Source organism: Lupinus angustifolius, chromosome LG11, assembly GCF_001865875.1.
Source record: "Lupinus angustifolius cultivar Tanjil chromosome LG11, LupAngTanjil_v1.0, whole genome shotgun sequence".
In the NCBI taxonomy this organism is placed as follows: domain Eukaryota; kingdom Viridiplantae; phylum Streptophyta; class Magnoliopsida; order Fabales; family Fabaceae; genus Lupinus; species Lupinus angustifolius.
This window is the reverse complement of record NC_032019.1, coordinates 18,074,564-18,092,124: the sequence shown is the minus strand read 5'-3', so window position 1 is coordinate 18,092,124 and position 17,561 is coordinate 18,074,564. Positions and strand designations below refer to the sequence as shown.

Below are 17,561 nucleotides of genomic sequence, written 5' to 3'. Positions count from 1 at the left end.
ACATACACTCTTTATGTCCTTGTTTATGTTGATGATATAATTGTTACTGGTTCATCATCATCTCACATTCAACACTTCATTTCATAGTTAAGTAATACCTTTGCATTAAAACAACTTGGCAAATTAGATTAATTTCTTGGCATTGAGGTTAATCATTTTCTCAATGGTGATCTTTTGTTGCATCAAACCAAGTATATTAAAGACTTACTAGAAAGAGCAAACATGAGATCAACAAAAGAAGTCTCTACCCCAATGGTTTCTGGATGTAGATTGTCTAAGCATGGTGGAAATTATGTTGTTGATCCTTCTTTCTATAGGTCTGTAGTTGGAGCATTACAGTATGCAACTATTACTCGTCCTGATATCACCTTTAGTGTCAATAAGGTTTGCCAATTTTTGTCTCAACCACTTGAGGAACATTGGACTATTGTAAAACGCATTCTCAGATATCTTCAATCAACTCTTTATCATGGTTGGCTGCTCAAACCAACCAACCTTACTACACATTTGCCTCTTTATTCTTTTTGTGATGCGGATTGGGCCACTTACACTAATGATCGCAAATCTATTTCTGGTGCTTGCATTTTTGTTGGTCCTAATTTAGTGACTTGGTGGTCAAAGAAACAACAAACTATTTCAAGATCGAGCATTCAGGTAGAATATCGCACCCTTGCTTTAGCTTCTCAGGAACTTCAGTGGGTTTAATCCTTATTCACTGAGCTTGAAATTCCTTATCTGTATTCTGTAGTGTTTTGTGATAATATTAACCTCATTGCTTTAGCTCATAATTCAATTCTTCATGCCAGAACTAAACACATAAAGCTGGACCTTTTTTATTGTTAGAGACAAAGTTAAAAAGAAAGATCTCAGAGTTATTCATGTTCCCTCTCATTCTCAAACAACATATATTCTTACAAAGCCACTATCCTCTAATAGATTTTAAATTCTCATACCATAACTCAGAGTTGCAGATCTTCATTCTTTAGCTCATGCCTTGGGATTCAAGAGAGCATAATAGAGTAGAATAGCTTTGTAATAACTAATTAAGCTGACTCAGCTAGATTGTTAGAATAGAGTTGTTGAGTCAGTTGAGGCAGTTAGGGTCGTGACAGTTGTCCTATCTTTCTGCTATATATAGTAGCTTCTACTCTCGTTCGTAAACAATTTTTCAGATTTAGTTTCAATAGAATCTTATCTATTAAGAATCAGTTTTGTTCTTCTTCTTTCTTTATCCTTTAGATTCAGTTTCTTACATATATGGTACAAATTGACTGGTCTGGAATAAAAAATATATAGATTGACTAGTCTAAGAGTGAAATTGGATAACCAATGTGCTACATGATATTTGAAGCACCATTTTGGCTATCCACAAAGAAAGCAAGCTCGTTAATAATAATTGCAACTAATTAATTTTGAAGTTTGCGGCTCCTATGAATTTTTATTTAAAGAAAAAATTTCATTAGTTTGCGGCTCATGTTGAATGTTTAAACTAAAGAATTTCATATCCCAACTTCATATGAATATCTTATTTTTATACTCCACCTCACATAGTTGTTAATTAAGTTTCTGTATCGTCCATCTCATTTTTTTTTTATCTAAACCAAGTAAGCAAGTTCCATGATTAATAGTTGGGATAAAGTTTGTTGTCTCGTTTATATTGTTCCATGTGCAAAACTTTATAATAGAATAAAACGTGATAAATTTAAGAACGATCCGTATAGACGAAAAAATAAGTGTAATAGGTGAATGTTAGATAAATTGTGAGGTTGACTTTAAGAATTTTTTAAAATTGTAAAATGACTTAAAATATTAAATATGTTGCTTAGTATAAAAGATATTGTAAGACCCCGTAAGGAAGATAATAGTAGAGCGTTATATATTTTTAGGAACATTGTGCAAAGAGAGAAGAATTAAGAAAAGTTTACTGAATTCATATCTGCTTGCTTCATTCATAGCATTTCCTTACAATATAAAGGAGAATTAATCTATACCATACATTTGGTGGATCATAATAAGGGACAGTTGTCCTAACAACCCAATTCATTAAACATAATCATTTAACCAAGTTGGCCTAACATACTTTCTTTTTTCATCGACAATTTGGCCCTATCATTGCCCATCCCATCATGAATAACCTTGTCCTCCAGGTTGGTATGTTGATTGTGTGTGATCGGCCCAACATGTTGTGGACGACCCGGTCCAAGAGGGGAGTGGAAAGCGGGTGGGCTGATGGAAACTAGAGTGGTCCGTTTTTCACCTTTGTTTGAGCCACGTGGTGTCCTGCGGTGGGGCAAAAAGGAATCAAAAGTTGTGGATGATATTTGAATTTGGGTTGCTACAAAATCATTAATTGTTGGGCTGAATTCATTTGTATTCTACAACAGGGAGAGCTACTTGGTGCCAGCTATAGCCATATCTGATGGTGAAGGATTGGGCTTGCTGGAACAGCCTGTCTTCATGTGGCTCGAGTTCTCAACATTAATGATGGGTGAACATGAAATTTTAGCTGAACCGTTAAATATGGATTTTGCACTATTGGAACCTGTTGTAAAGGACAAAGGCCATATGGGCATGTCCTTTGAGGAATATTCAATGAATATAGACACATTTTTGTGGCCAAGTGGACTATTAGAAATGTGCATGTTTTTACCATCTAAATCCAACAATGCATTTTGAGGGAGGCAATTAATTAGGTGGTCTCCACTAATAAACCTTCAGAACTCAAATGTGGAGATTTTCCTTGGGAGGGTTCATTTTGTTTGACATGAACCAAGTGCTTCTTCTCTGAAAGAATTATCTCATCTCTCTCTTGTGTTTTTTCTTTCTCATTGTTTCTCTTATAGATAGAAACGACATTCCCTCTTCCACTCTTGTGTTCTCTCACGAGTCCATTGTCCTCTGGTTGCATTGATTCACCTTTATGGAGTGTGACCAGACCCGTCAGTAGAGGAATATATTGAGCTTTGGGATCCCCATGAAATTTTTGAAAGAGGGACACATGAAAAACGAGGTGGATCCATGATGAAGAAGGAAGAGAAAACTCGTAAGCCACTAACCCAATCCTTCTAGTCACTTGGAACGTGCCAAAATACTTTGGGGCTAGTTTGTGTGAGCTATGACGAGCAAGGGAGAGTTGTCTATATGGTTGTATTTTCAGAAACACTCAATCACCATCTTGAAAGGTAATATATGTTCTCCCCGAGTTAGTTTGTGAAATCATTCGTTGTTGTGCTTGGCGAAGGTTCTGTTTGAGTATCGAAAGTAACTCTTGTTGATTTTGCAAGATATTCACAACTCCCTTGGATGTGGTAGACAATGGCACAAAATCCAGAAGGTTTGAGGGCTTTCAGCCATAAAGAACTTCAAACGGTGTGAGTCATGTTGTCGAGTGTTGGTTATTATTGTACCAATACTCAGCAAGAGCGAGGTGTCGTGGTTGTGACCCAACAAAACAATGCAAGTATGTCTGGAGGCACCTATTTATGACCTTTGTCTGACCATCAGACTAGGGATGATATGTGGTGCTAAAGCATAGATAAGTACCATGGATGTGGAAGAATTCCTTCCAAAAAGAACTCACAAAGAGCTTATCACGGTCAGACACGATAGACAGTGGGACTCCAAGTAGTCGTGTTATTTTGGTTAGAAACTGGCCATCAAGCACTTTAACACTAAACTTGGTAGGTAAACCTATGAAATGTACATATTTTGATAATCGGTCCACTACTACCCATATTACAGTGTGACTAAGAGACATTGGTAAGTTGGTGACGAAATCCATGGAAACATCATCCCACACCTTCTGAAGAATACAGAGGGGCTGTAATAATCCATTGACTCGGGTTGGAACATATTTATTGCGTTGACAAGTAGAACATTGTTTAATGTATGCCTTTGTCTAATTGTAGATCCCCAACCAATGTGGGCTTGAGACCCGAATGACCAGAAGATGGTGAATCATGATATTCTGCTATGAGTGACTACCGAAGGTGGTCTATGTTAGGTATGAAAATTTTCTGTTCATAAAATAATAAGCCATTAAAAAAATGAAATATTTGCTTCATGGATTGTTTTGTTTCACTTTTTTGACAAATTGCATTCCTTGTGGTGAGAGATAATATGCTTGGAGTTGAGCCAGTATGGTTGGCAGTGGTGAAGTCAGTGAAGAGAAGATCAAGGCTTCCTCGGAATGGAGACGGGACAGAGTGTCCGCCACTCTATTTGAGGTACCTGATCTATATTTGATTTCATTTTGAAAATCAATCAATTTAGTTGCCCATTTTTGTTATTCGAGTGTGTGCAACCCTTGTGTCATTAAATGTTTGAGACTTTGTTGGTCTATTAAAATTCGGAATTTACGTTCGAGAAAATACTGACTCCATTTTTTTATTGCTTATGTAATAGGAAACATCTCCCAGACATATGCGGACGCATGCTGTATGTGGGTCGACATTTTCTTGCTGAAAAAGGCCAAAGGATGACCTGCCTAGGACAGAAGAACATCAATTGCTATCGAGGATGCATCAGTCTCTACATCAAATTTTGCATTGAAGTGAGGCAATCGTAGCACATGAGTTTTAGTCATTGTTGTTTGTAAATTTTTAAAGGCCTGATGAGCCTCTAGAGACCGTGTAAACTTGTGATGGTTAAGTAGATCAATGAGGGGAGCATCGAATGAGGCGTAGTTCTTAACGAATTTTCTGTAAAACTCGGTAAGGCCCAAAAACCCTCTAAGTGTCGTGAGAGAACGAGGTGGTGGTCAGTCCACCATCGCCTGAATCTTATCTGGATCAGGCTACACACCGAAAGAAGAAATTATGTGCCCCAAGTAACCATCCAACTCCGCTCCAAAAGTGCACTTAGACAACTTCGCCCAAAACTGATTAGAGGATAATAACTCCAACACAGTAGATAAATGAAGCAAATGATCATTAATAGTGGCACTATAGATCAAAATATCATCAATGAAGCAAATGATCATTAATAGTGGCACTATAGATCAAAATATCATCAAAGAAAACCAATACAAACCGCCGTAAATATGGTCGGAGCATATCGTTCATGGCCGCCTGAAATGTAGAAGGTGCATTAGTGAGCCTTAACGACATCCCCAAAAACTCATAGTGAACATCAAAAGTGCAGAATGTCGTCTTATGAGTATTCTTTGGATGGACACGAATGTGATGGTAAACTGATCGCAAGTCAATTTTCAAAAAAATCGAAGCGCCCCCAAGTTCATCCAGCAACTCATCAAGGGTTGGTATCGGAAATCGACCAGGTATAGTGATAGAGTTCAAGGCTTTATAGTCAACACAGAATTTCCAATTACCATCTTTTTTTCTCACTAGTAACACCAGAGATGAAAATGGGCTGGTGCTAAGGACCACAAAACCCGTTTGCAGCATCTCATTAAGCATAGAGGTGATTACTTTCTTTTGGGAGTGCGAGTAGCGGTATGGTTTGTTGTTCACTGGGTTAGATTTTGGGATTAATGGAATGTGGTGGTCATTGGCTCTTGGGGAGGTAGGTTGGAAGGGGTCTGGAAAACCGTGTCATATGTTTGAAGGGTGGTTTGTATGTCAGGGTGGGTAATGTGTGAGGAGGTGGTCATTTGGTCATGAGAAGATATAGAGGAGTGAATGATTGTGATAGCATGACAAGTGGAGATGTTCTCGGTTTGGAGTAGTCTAGAAAATTGGTGAAAAAAAGATGGTTGAATGGAATAACCAGTTTCACCGGTGAGTGTAATAGCATTCTCACCCACCGTGAATTGCATGGATGAAACTGAAAAATCTGAAATGACTGGACCAAGGGTACGAAGTTATTCAATACCCAAAACAACATCAACCCCTTTAATGAGTAATAAATAGAAGGGAATCAGAAATTCCTGGTGTTGGAGTGTAATGGGTGTGTTATCACAAAACCCATTGCAATAAATATGAGCTTCATTTCCGACCATAACTGTAAATTATGGTGTACGAGTGATAGGTAGATTTAAATGAGTTGCAATTCGGGGTTGCAGAATATTGTGAGAGTTGCTCGTGTCAACCAAAACTGTTACATTGTGACACAAAATTGAGCTAGAGAATTTTAGAGTTTTTGGGGAAATATGTCCACCCAAGGCTAGGTCAAAAATGTGAAAGTGTATGATGTCATCTGGAAGAGGATTTAGGGGGTCATCAATAGTGGAGTCTAGTGAGTGTAGGCTAGTGTCCTATGTCGGAAAGTAGTCATCATCCAGGAGTAACAATAACTTTTTTGGTTGATATTTATGATAAGGGACGAATTTCTCATCACAATTGTAGCAAAGATCTTGGGCATGTCACTCCTGCATTTGAGTAGTGGAAATTCGACGAATCAGGATGATGGAAGTAAAGAAATTGGAGGATTGGGTAGGAGGGTTAACGTTGGGTGGTTTTGGGTTGTATATGGGTGTGGTTGGGGATCCAAAATGTGAGATTTTGGGTAGGGTGCGGGATGAGTCTCTTAGTTTAGCTTCCACCAATTTGGCTAACCCCAATGCTTCTGAAATCGAGTTGGACGTAAAATAGCCAATTCTCGTTTAATCTCGGGCAGCAGTCCGAATAAGAAATAATTGAGAATTACCTCTTTGGATAGACCCAAATTCGGTTGCACAATCGCTCAAATTGATGCTGGTAGTCTGCGATAGTACCTAACTGTCTTAGTTTAAACAACTCCACTTAGTGATTAGTGTAAGAAGAAGGTCCAAATCTCTAGTGAAAGAATTCCAATATGATAACATGGAATTATGGAACATCCATTTGTATCAACTTAGTGCATCCCCATGCATATAGAAGGAGATCATGGTTAAGCATTGATTGAAGAGAACCATGTAGAGTTGGAAAAAAATTTCAGCCTGAAAAATCCAATGAAGTGGTTCATAACCATCAAATAGTATAAGTTGTAATTTGAGGGATTGATGGGGGATTGTGGATGAGGACCTTGAGGGAATGGTGGTTGGATGTGTGGTTATGGGGTGGGAAATGGTGGTATTGGGGTTGCAGGTATATGGGACGTGTGAGTGTGGGGGGTAGGTGAAGTATGAGTGTTGGAGTTGGTAATGTGAGAAGAAGAAGAGGAGGAGGAGAATGAGGAGGGGTTCCATGGAGTGGATCTGAATATATAGAAGGAAGAAATGAGATACCAACCAATTTATTTGTAATGTTATGCAGAACGGTGGCAATTGCAGCATGTCTAACATCATGTTATTCTTGGTTTTCCAACAATTTCTCCCTAAGGAGATGAGTGATAGAATCATCTGGATTCTTTTGGGGAGCTTTGGGAGACATGTCAGAAGAAATGAAAGCATCAAAATGTTAGGAATATAATAGTATAAAGTTATATTTTTTTAGGAACAGTTAGGGATGGCAACGGGTACGAGTAGTAGCTATCCACTACCCGTTTCAAAATAAGAGAGCATTACCCATACCCATACCCATACCCATACCCATACCCATACATGTACTCGTGTGTGTATTCGCGGGTATTTCTGAGTACCCGCGAGTACAATGGGTACCCACGAGTTTCCTTTATTATAAATGAATTTTTAATTTTTTACTTATATTATGTTTCAAATGAGATGAAACTTAATTATTTTTGTACCTTTTGATTGAATATTTGGCAAAAATGATAAATTTATTGGTGTTTTCTATTTGTGTGATTTTTTGTTCTCATTTCCTTAACAAAAAATATATATTTTCTTTGTAAAACATATGTATTTCTACACAAGTAATAATATTTGTAGGGTGTTTCACCATCAAACTCAATAAAAAATGTAAACAAAGTAAAAGCAGTGTTGTTAAAACCGTACCGATTATCAAACCGGTCAGGGTACTGGTATAGTGGTACAGTGGTTCAATCAGTGGTTCAGTAATTAAACCGCATGTTGGTTAAACCGGACATACCTACTTATATTTATATATATAAAAACCTATAACAAAAAATTCCAAATAGGTAGATACTCAAATTTATAATCCATATTTATAATCTACTCAAAATTTACATAAACAAACAACTTTAAGTCTTTAACAAATTCAAAGTCTAAATTACAAAACATATATTAATCCAAAAATATCACTTAACAACCGCAAAATATAAATAAATGACACAAGTTCACAACTCACTCTACAAAACAAATAAATTTGGAGTTTTAATATTTAACACCAAGGAGTCAAAGTTATCTCATATCGATATTATATTTTTCTACCAAATCATATTTTCAGACACTACTCCAATATTACACAAATGTCACTGAGATTACACACGAATGTTATGAACCAAAAAATGTAATCTATGTATGTCTTGGAAGCATGTGCCTTGAAGTGTTGAAGAATGCTTGGAAAGATGGGTCACATTGTAATGAGTTTTTCAGTTTTTTTTTTCAAAAAAAAAATATATATGTATAAACCGGCCGGTTTAATAAAATATCGGCCGGTTCATAGGTTTTGATACTTGATCGGTTTAACACCTGTACCGTACTGGTTAGGGGTCCGTTTTTCCGGTTGAACCGGCCTGTACGAAATGATTTTTACAACATTGAGTAAAAGGAAAAATGTACATAGCATAATGAATGTTAGAATAATGTACTTTTTATTTTAATTAAATATAATATATTAATCATATAAATAACGGGACCGCGGTGCACGGGTACCATAATACCCGTACACGCTCGTATGTACTACGAGTATTTTTTAAAACCCATTTATAAAACCCGCAGGTACCCATTTGTGACATGTATCTATGTTCGTACGGGTTTTACCTATGGGTATGAGTTTTTTGCCATCCCTAGGAAAGTGTGCAAAGAGAGAGATATTAAGAAAAGTTTACCGAATTCATATTTGATTGCTTCATTCATAACATTTCCTTGCAATATAAAGAAGGAGAATTAAAAATATCTAAGATAGTTTTAATCTACACCATATACTTGGGTAGATCATAATAAGGGACAATTATCCCAACGACCCAATTCATTAAACATAATCATTAAACATACTTTCTTTTTTCATTAAAAATTTGGGCCCTATCAGACCCATTTAATAATAATCAAATAATATTGCATCATTGAATGTGGATGCTCTAACCTACATGATCATCTTTTTGTTCTTTTAAAAAGTTGTACCGAAAAGCTAACGAACTGATTTTTTGGCTCTGTTGAATTATCAAATATAAAATAAAAAAAGAGGAAAGCTAACAAGGTACGAACTCGAAGACCAGTGGTCACCATCTTTCTAGAGTTTGGATAATGATTATGTTATTATTTGTTATAATGAGTAATAAAATAATAAAATGGTTGTTATATATATACTAACAAGATCTAACATAGTTCAGGTGTATGAAAAAATTATTAGTAAAGACAAAATTCACTTTGATAATTTTTATGTCTTAAAATGATTAATCTTCTACTATTAGGAGGAGAACAACCTTAGTAAAAAAAAACTCACCCTAAATATTAAGGGACCATATTTCTGTCTCAATATGTGTACCACTTCAGATAATTTTTCATTTTTATTGGTTAAAAAATATAAAAATAATATATATTAAATTTATATTTTACTTTTCTAACTAATGAGAAAGAATAAATATATGAAGTAATATATATTGGGACTGCAAAATGAGTGAGATATTAAAACAAAACTAATGAACATGCATAGCTAGTTTTTATTCCATAAGAGCAACTTAGCACATAATACAAGCATACATATAAAATTATGAGTTTTCTTAAAATTATTCCAAACCTTCTAAAAATTAAGAGGATTTATATGAAAAGGTTGTGGGAGAAATAACCATGCAAAATTATAAAGTTAGGGAGATCATTTTAACTTTTTAACTAGCAGTGTACCCATGCACTTGTATGGGTCGCTTATTTGTTTATGCATAATGCAAATATAATATACATATATTTTATAATATCAATAAATCATATATTATATATTTCTCATTCATATAGGTGCAATATTAACATTGATTTTTGAGTGTATATGTAGAATATTAACAATTATAAATGTGTTTGTATAAGCATTTATTTGTTGAAAGTGTGATTATAGAAAATATTTGATTCTTAAATAACTCAATAAATAAAATTCAAATTGTATTGGATAATATCTCACCTCTATATTCTCTATATAAAATTATAAATATAAGGAGTTATTTTTGCATCATATTTTTTGTGATTACGTTTATAAGTATTATATAAAGTCATAAGGATTTTTTAGCATATCTCTTAAATGCTTATGTTTTATTTTAGATTAATGTTCATTGTGTATAAATATTTGAATATATTTTTAGCATTCAAATATTGTATAATTAAATGTTATTTATTTGATTATGTTTTAGCTAATAATCATTGTATCAAAATAACTCATAAATTAAAAACACACTAAGTTAGGATATGTCAGATATTTTTCCTGATAAATTTAATCAAAATAATAAAAAGAGTCTAATAATTGATTTGTTATATTACTAATTAAAATACATATATTTTTCATGAATATATATACCATTGTTATCTTTTAATTAAATAATATAATGATAGTAATTAAATACATGTGACCCGTGCATTCGCATGGCTAAAAACACACATGTTACCCGTACATTCGCATTACTAAGAAAACACATGTTACACATGTATTCGCATAGTTAAAACGCACATATTACTCATACATTCATATTATTAAGAATATACATCTTACTTGTGTATTTGCATGTTTAAGCACATAAGAAAAAGAAATTGATAATTTTTAATTTGAATTTTCTACAATTAGTATTAAATTATTATTAACATATAAAATATATAAAAAGTAGGAAGGAAAAAATGTGAGGAGGAGGTGACATGTGACATGAAGAAAAAAATGTAAGGAGAAATTGACATGTGGATGAAAGGGTTTTTTTTTATTATGTTGTTAATAGAGAAAAATTAAAATTCAAAGAATCTGAACTGTAATATTAAAATTCAGTGCGAAAAATGTCAAAAAACTTTGATGAGGTGAAACAGTACAATTATTCTTAGATTAATGGTAAACATTAAATTATATAGATAGATTAATGTAAAGAAATAATTTGAATGCGAAAAATGATTTCAATTTCATCTAATGTTCAATGATTATTACTTTTTAACATAACAAAACATAGATGTTATAAATACTCAATTTTAGTGGGGTAACAACATGAACTAATCACTAATTAATATTAAATTATTATTAACATATAAAATATATAATATATAAAAGTAAGATGAAAAATATGTGAGGAGGAAGTAACATGTGGCAAGAAGAAAAAAAATGTAAAGATAAAGTGACATGTGGCACGAGGAGAAAGTGACATGTGACATGAAGAAAAAAATGTAAGGAGAAAGTGACATGTGGCATGAGGGAATGAGAAAGTGATATGTGTCATGAGAGAGTTTTTTTATTATATTGTTAATAGATAGATAGATAGATTAATGTTGATTTTTCATATACATTTAACTTGTTTTTATATATCTAATATTTGGATTAATATTGTAACACATAACTTCACGTTAAAGTAACTTTGGTGCAAAATCACTAAATTCCTAAAAACAATTATTTTAGAATTTAGTAGTTTTATACTAAAGTCCCTTGAGTTTCTAACTGAAGTTATGGGATTCATTTCCGTCCATAACTATTAGCTGTTTGAATTTATTGCTAAAATGTCGCATCATGTCATAGAAAATCTGTGTGCATACTTTTTCCTGGTACATTACAGTATCTGTATACTAATAGTGACGTGAAAATAACAAGGAAGGAACAAAACAAGAAGCCAAAAGCAATGAAAAAAAGAAAGAGAGGCTTCATGAAATGAATGTAGATCATCTATAAAATGATACTTAATTAGAAAGAAAATTTATAAAAATATAAATTAATATTTTTATATTAACTGTTAGAATTTGATTGATTAAAAACATTAAAATATAATTTTTCAGGACATTTGATATTTGTTCACTTCATATACAAAAAAAAAAGTCAGAGCAAGCAAGAAACTAACTTGTGAAAGAGTTGAGTTGACCTGAAAATGTGAACCAAAAACTCTAGGAATGGGCATATACCAAAGATACATGCTTTAGTTCTGGCTGTTTGAACTTTTGCTAGAATGGATTTGTATATATAAGTGCTCACTTTCTCTCATATCCATCTTCATATTCAACACAACTTCTGCTTCTCCCTACTCCTTCAACCTATAAGCTTTTCACTAGCAGGTGAGCTTTTTCTCTCTCTTTGTCTATAATCTTGTAGGGAGGTGAGGGAGACCTTACACTAAAGTGTTCTGTTTGCGAATTAAGTCTTGGAGAAGAATGAAGGAAACAAATGACTTTAGAGTCATTTCACTTATGTATTTCATGACTTTCATACTTACCTTTCCCGGAAAATCCTCTTTTAGTTTTTAGTTGTTAGTAATACATGAGTTTCTGTACTTTTTAAGCACTAAGGAGGCATGCTCAACTTTCTGGATTATAATATACTAACCATAACCTTTCTTTCCACTATTCAAAAACTTCTACTTTCATCATCTCTAGCATGTGTTGGAGTATACCACAAAAACTATTTCATATATTTTTCTTTCTCTCTCATTCTAAAATATTGAAACTTAAGAAAATGTCTTTTGGCCTTATCCATTTTTTTTGTTAATTCTCAAACTGTTTGCATCTTTGGGGTGTTTGATTTTCCATGAAACATTATCAACCATTCCTTGCTCCACTTTTTCAATCTAGATTGAAATTCATCAATATACTATAGGCACAAATTCTCTACCTATGGCTAGTTTATTTATTTTATTTCTATAATTTAGAATGATAAATATTTTCCACTGCATATGCTTCCTTACCAATTCTGATTTTTCCATTTTCATAGTGATACTGAAAAATATATTCCAGTGCCTAATTACCTTACTAGAGATTATTCATCAGTTTCCCACTCTGCAATTGGTCTCCAACCACCAATCCTTATTTTTCCATTCTATCACTTTCTCTTTATTACATTTGTTTCCTTCTGGTACAGTAGGGACACCTAAGAATAGGAAAGAGAAATATTTTATTTGAACATCAAGAATTTTGAATATGGTATCTATCTTCCAACTCTTTTCTTCTTATTATCTATATAAAAAAAACGACTTAATGCACGAAGCTCTCACTTAATAAGATATGAAAATAGTTAAATATATGCAGTCTTATTTCTATAAGTGGACATGCTATTTTTAGAAATTGAATTCGTGACTTGTTATCTATATGCATAAATTTAAAAATAACATTTTTTTCTTTCTTATATATTATGGACAGATGGTGTCCACAAAAACATTTTATAATACCAAATTATCAACAAAGCACTAGACCAAGTTTTCATTATCATGGTATATCCTCAAGTTGACTTGTTCAACCATTGAAGCCTTGGCATAATTAATTTTCTTTATTCATTCAACATTATAGGGAACTTTGAAAAGTGGTTGAAACCTTGTCAGAAACTGTCTAGAACTGATGTAACAGAGTCTTTGTTAGTAAGAGTAAGTCCTTTAATCATTGAGATAATGGTTCTTATTTATGAATTTTCAACTTTGTGCAGATGTTGACTTTGAACTTAGTTTGTAACATCAGCTTCAGTATTATTTTAATACAAACTTTTTGTTAATTTCTTACCAAAGTCTACCATCCTTAATTTATCAAATGTTTTCTTGATAATTACTAACAAGTAACAACCATGGAACTTGTTTGTAAATTCCCTTCTTTGTTATAAAAATACCAATTCTCTTCTACCTTTCTATATAAATTTATTGTTCAAGCAATAACAATAAAGGGGAGAAGATTAAGATTTAAGAACATGGAATTGCTTGCCAATAGGTCTAGTTGGAGTACATGAAAACTTATATTCTTTTCTTGTGCAGGAAAATTGTAATCACTGCTTGGGGCACACATAGTGATGGCTGGAGAATTAGGAGTGCTTAATGCACTTGATATTGCAAAGACACAATGGTACCATTTCACTGCAATTGTGATTGCTGGAATGGGTTTCTTCACTGATGCTTATGATCTGTTCTGTATTTCCTTAGTTACCAAGTTGTTGGGGAGGATATATTACACTGATATAACCCATCCGAAACCCGGTGTTCTTCCTCCTAATGTGCAAGCTGCTGTGACTGGTGTTGCACTATGTGGCACTTTAGCTGGCCAACTTTTCTTTGGTTGGCTTGGTGACAAGATGGGGAGAAAAAGGGTTTATGGCATGACCCTTATGATCATGGTACTGTGTTCTGTTGCCTCAGGCCTTTCCTTGGGGTCAAGCCCAAAGAGTGTTATTGCCACACTTTGTTTCTTCAGGTTCTGGCTTGGTTTTGGTATTGGTGGTGACTACCCTCTTTCAGCTACAATCATGTCCGAATATGCCAACAAAAAGACTCGTGGAGCGTTTATTGCTGCAGTGTTTGCTATGCAAGGATTTGGAATCTTGGCTGGTGGAATAGTTGCCTTGGTTGTTTCATCAGCATTTGACCACAAATACAAGGTTCCTAGTTATGAAGAGGATGCAAAAGCATCATTAGTTTTACCTGCTTTTGATTACGTTTGGCGTATCATTTTAATGTTTGGTGCAGTGCCTGCTGGTCTTACATACTACTGGCGAATGAAAATGCCTGAGACGGCTCGTTACACAGCTCTTGTTGCCAAGAATGCAAAACAAGCTGCTTCAGATATGTCTAAGGTGTTACAAGTTGAAATTGAAGCTGAAGAGGTTAAGGTGCAGCAAATTACTGAGAATCAAAATCAAAAGTTTGGCTTGTTCAGCAAGGAATTTGCCAAACGCCATGGCCTGCACTTGGTTGGAACAACAACTACTTGGTTCTTATTGGACATTGCTTTCTACAGTCAGAACCTTTTCCAAAAGGACATTTTCAGTGCCATTGGGTGGATCCCTCCTTCAAAACAAATGAATGCAATCCATGAGGTTTATAGGATTGCAAGAGCACAAACACTTATAGCACTATGCAGTACTGTGCCAGGTTATTGGTTCACAGTGGCCTTCATTGATTACATGGGTCGTTTCGCGATCCAATTGATGGGTTTCTTCTTTATGACTGTCTTCATGTTTGCTCTAGCTATACCTTATGATCACTGGACTAAGAAAGACAACAGAATTGGATTTGTTGTGATTTATTCCCTCACCTTCTTCTTCGCCAATTTCGGTCCAAATGCTACCACATTTGTTGTGCCAGCCGAGATTTTCCCAGCAAGGTTAAGGTCTACATGTCACGGAATCTCAGCTGCTGCGGGAAAGGCAGGAGCAATTGTTGGTGCATTCGGGTTCTTATATGCTGCACAAAGTAAGGATCCCAAGAAGACTGATGCTGGTTACCCAACCGGTATTGGGATTAAGAACTCCCTCATTATGCTTGGTGTGATCAACTTCTTTGGCATATTACTCACCTTGTTAGTGCCAGAATCAAAGGGGAAATCACTAGAAGAGTTGAGTGGGGAGCATGAAGAAGATGATGCTGAGGCTATTGAAATGACAGGGTCTACTAGGACAGTTCCAGTTTAATAGAAGTCTGTGTCCAACAAAGTTTTTCAAATTATGATATTTTTATTTTGTTTTCTAACAAAATTGGTATTGGTTTTCTACTTCTAGATGCAAAAAATGATGTAGATATTAGGTTTTATGTGTGTAGCAATTAGTCAATTACAGTGTTTATGTATTTCTTCCTAGTTTTTCATTGAAGCTGGCCTCTAAATATGTTGTCATTATGTTTCTTTGCTTTATAGATGCCTTCTCAATATTAAGAAACTTTCCACATTATTATATCTTGTGTATACATATTGTCACTAGGACTTTGAAGAGCCATAGCACTTTGCAGCACTGTGGCTGGTTACTTGTTCACAGTGGCACTCATTGATAGGATGGGAAGGTTTGCAATCTAGTTGATTGGATTTTTCTTCATGACAGTGTTCATGTTTGCTTTGGCCATTTCATACCATCACTGGACTCTGAAGGGAAACCAAATTGGGTTTGTTATGTATTCATTTGCATTCTTCTTTGCCAAGATGATTAGATGAGTGTTATGCAAACCCAAGTTGATGCTTGCCATGATCAGCTACAATAATTCATGAACTCTAGACCTGAAGCTCTAAATGGTGTTATTTCTGAGTTGTTGGAAAAAATAGCTATAATGTCATTGCAACCCAATTTTAGTGCCCCTTCTTCAGGTGGAGTCTCTCAATCATAGCCTATAACTATCCCACTAGGTTTTCCTCTTCCATTTTTCAATATTACTACTACTACAATCTCTATGACCTGACCCTCATCCCCAACATCCTCTATTTTTCAGACCATATGACCTACAGTCATTTATATAATTCTCTTATTTACCTTGTGTACTACATACCGAACTCATCATATCGCATGTCACATTGTGGGTTCGTAACCAATGAACCATGTACTCGTACCGTATCACATAGTAACTATGCACACACGCCTAACCCACCTCGACCTCTGCATTTCCTATAATCACCACCATTTCAACCATTTTTCCAGATTCCACCTCAAAAACCTTTTATACTCAGATTACCAAAACTCTAGTCACTTCCCTTTGATGGGAGTGGGACTTAACCACTTGATTGGTTAATTTCACTCTAACTAGTTTTATGCTCTATCAAATTCCCTATGAGCAACATTTATTTGAAAGGAGATGCTTTCAGTTTGTACAAATAGATGTACCAGAATCAACAATTCACTGATTGTTTTCCCTTCATCCCAACCTTCAAACTTCAATTTGGGACAACCATTAGAATCACTATTTGAACTATGTCAATATGACACTATGTTATAAGGTATCTTTTCAAGTTATGCAATTAACTCCTAATGTTATTTTGAATTGTTTCACCTATGATCTTATTCTAGAAATATGTTGTGAACTGCTCCTCATACATCCACAGAGGTTCATAAGCTGTCAACAAAGCTTATATAGGCCAAAATCATGCACATGCCATGATTACACAATTACCTCACTTATGTTGCGTGTCACGTACCAAATTTATCGTATCTCCACGTATTGGGTTCATTATAAAGAAGGTCTCAAAATGCAGGATTGTTTCTCGACTTTGGAATAGGTTACTAGTTAGAGTCTCAACTTCTCCAACTCTAAAAAAATGGATTATTCAATGTCATTGGTAATTATGGGGACAGTAAAGTTTGGTACATAAATTTGGAGGGAAAGGATGCAAGTTAATAATGGTTAAAAGCTCCCCCTCTCACTTTTCCACCCCTTGCCAGCCAAACAAGATTTTCTCTTCACCTGCTTCCTCTTCAATTAAATCAAACTAGAGAATGTATTTATCTCCTCTCTGGCTCCTCCATTACAATTCCTCTATTCTTCTTGGTCTTTGAATCAAACAAACTATATTTTCTTTTTACCCTTTATCAGGTAAGCCTTATCAAACAAACTTAATGAAGACACTGAGTACTAAATATAAACATTCACTACAGATTTATAGGCATGTATAAATTATCATAAATATACTAATACAATGATCTACAACTTCATGTTTT

General features: G+C 34.5%; 1 protein-coding gene across 4 annotated transcripts; it reads left to right on the top strand.

Annotated features, from left to right (window-relative positions):
- LOC109360771 (probable inorganic phosphate transporter 1-3) lies at positions 12,035-15,815 on the top strand. Of its 4 annotated transcripts, none has more exons than XM_019605877.1 (3): positions 12,035-12,232; positions 13,310-13,534; positions 13,909-15,815. In XM_019605877.1, exon 3 carries the CDS (start codon positions 13,944-13,946, stop codon positions 15,555-15,557), a length of 1,614 nt encoding a protein of 537 aa, XP_019461422.1. In that variant the 5' UTR covers positions 12,035-12,232; positions 13,310-13,534; positions 13,909-13,943; the 3' UTR covers positions 15,558-15,815. The 4 variants fall into 4 exon arrangements, with proteins under 4 accessions (XP_019461422.1, XP_019461423.1, XP_019461420.1 ...); XM_019605876.1 differs by having other exon boundaries at positions 12,036-12,232; positions 13,310-13,530; XM_019605878.1 differs by lacking the exon at positions 13,310-13,534 and having other exon boundaries at positions 12,035-12,216; positions 13,907-15,815.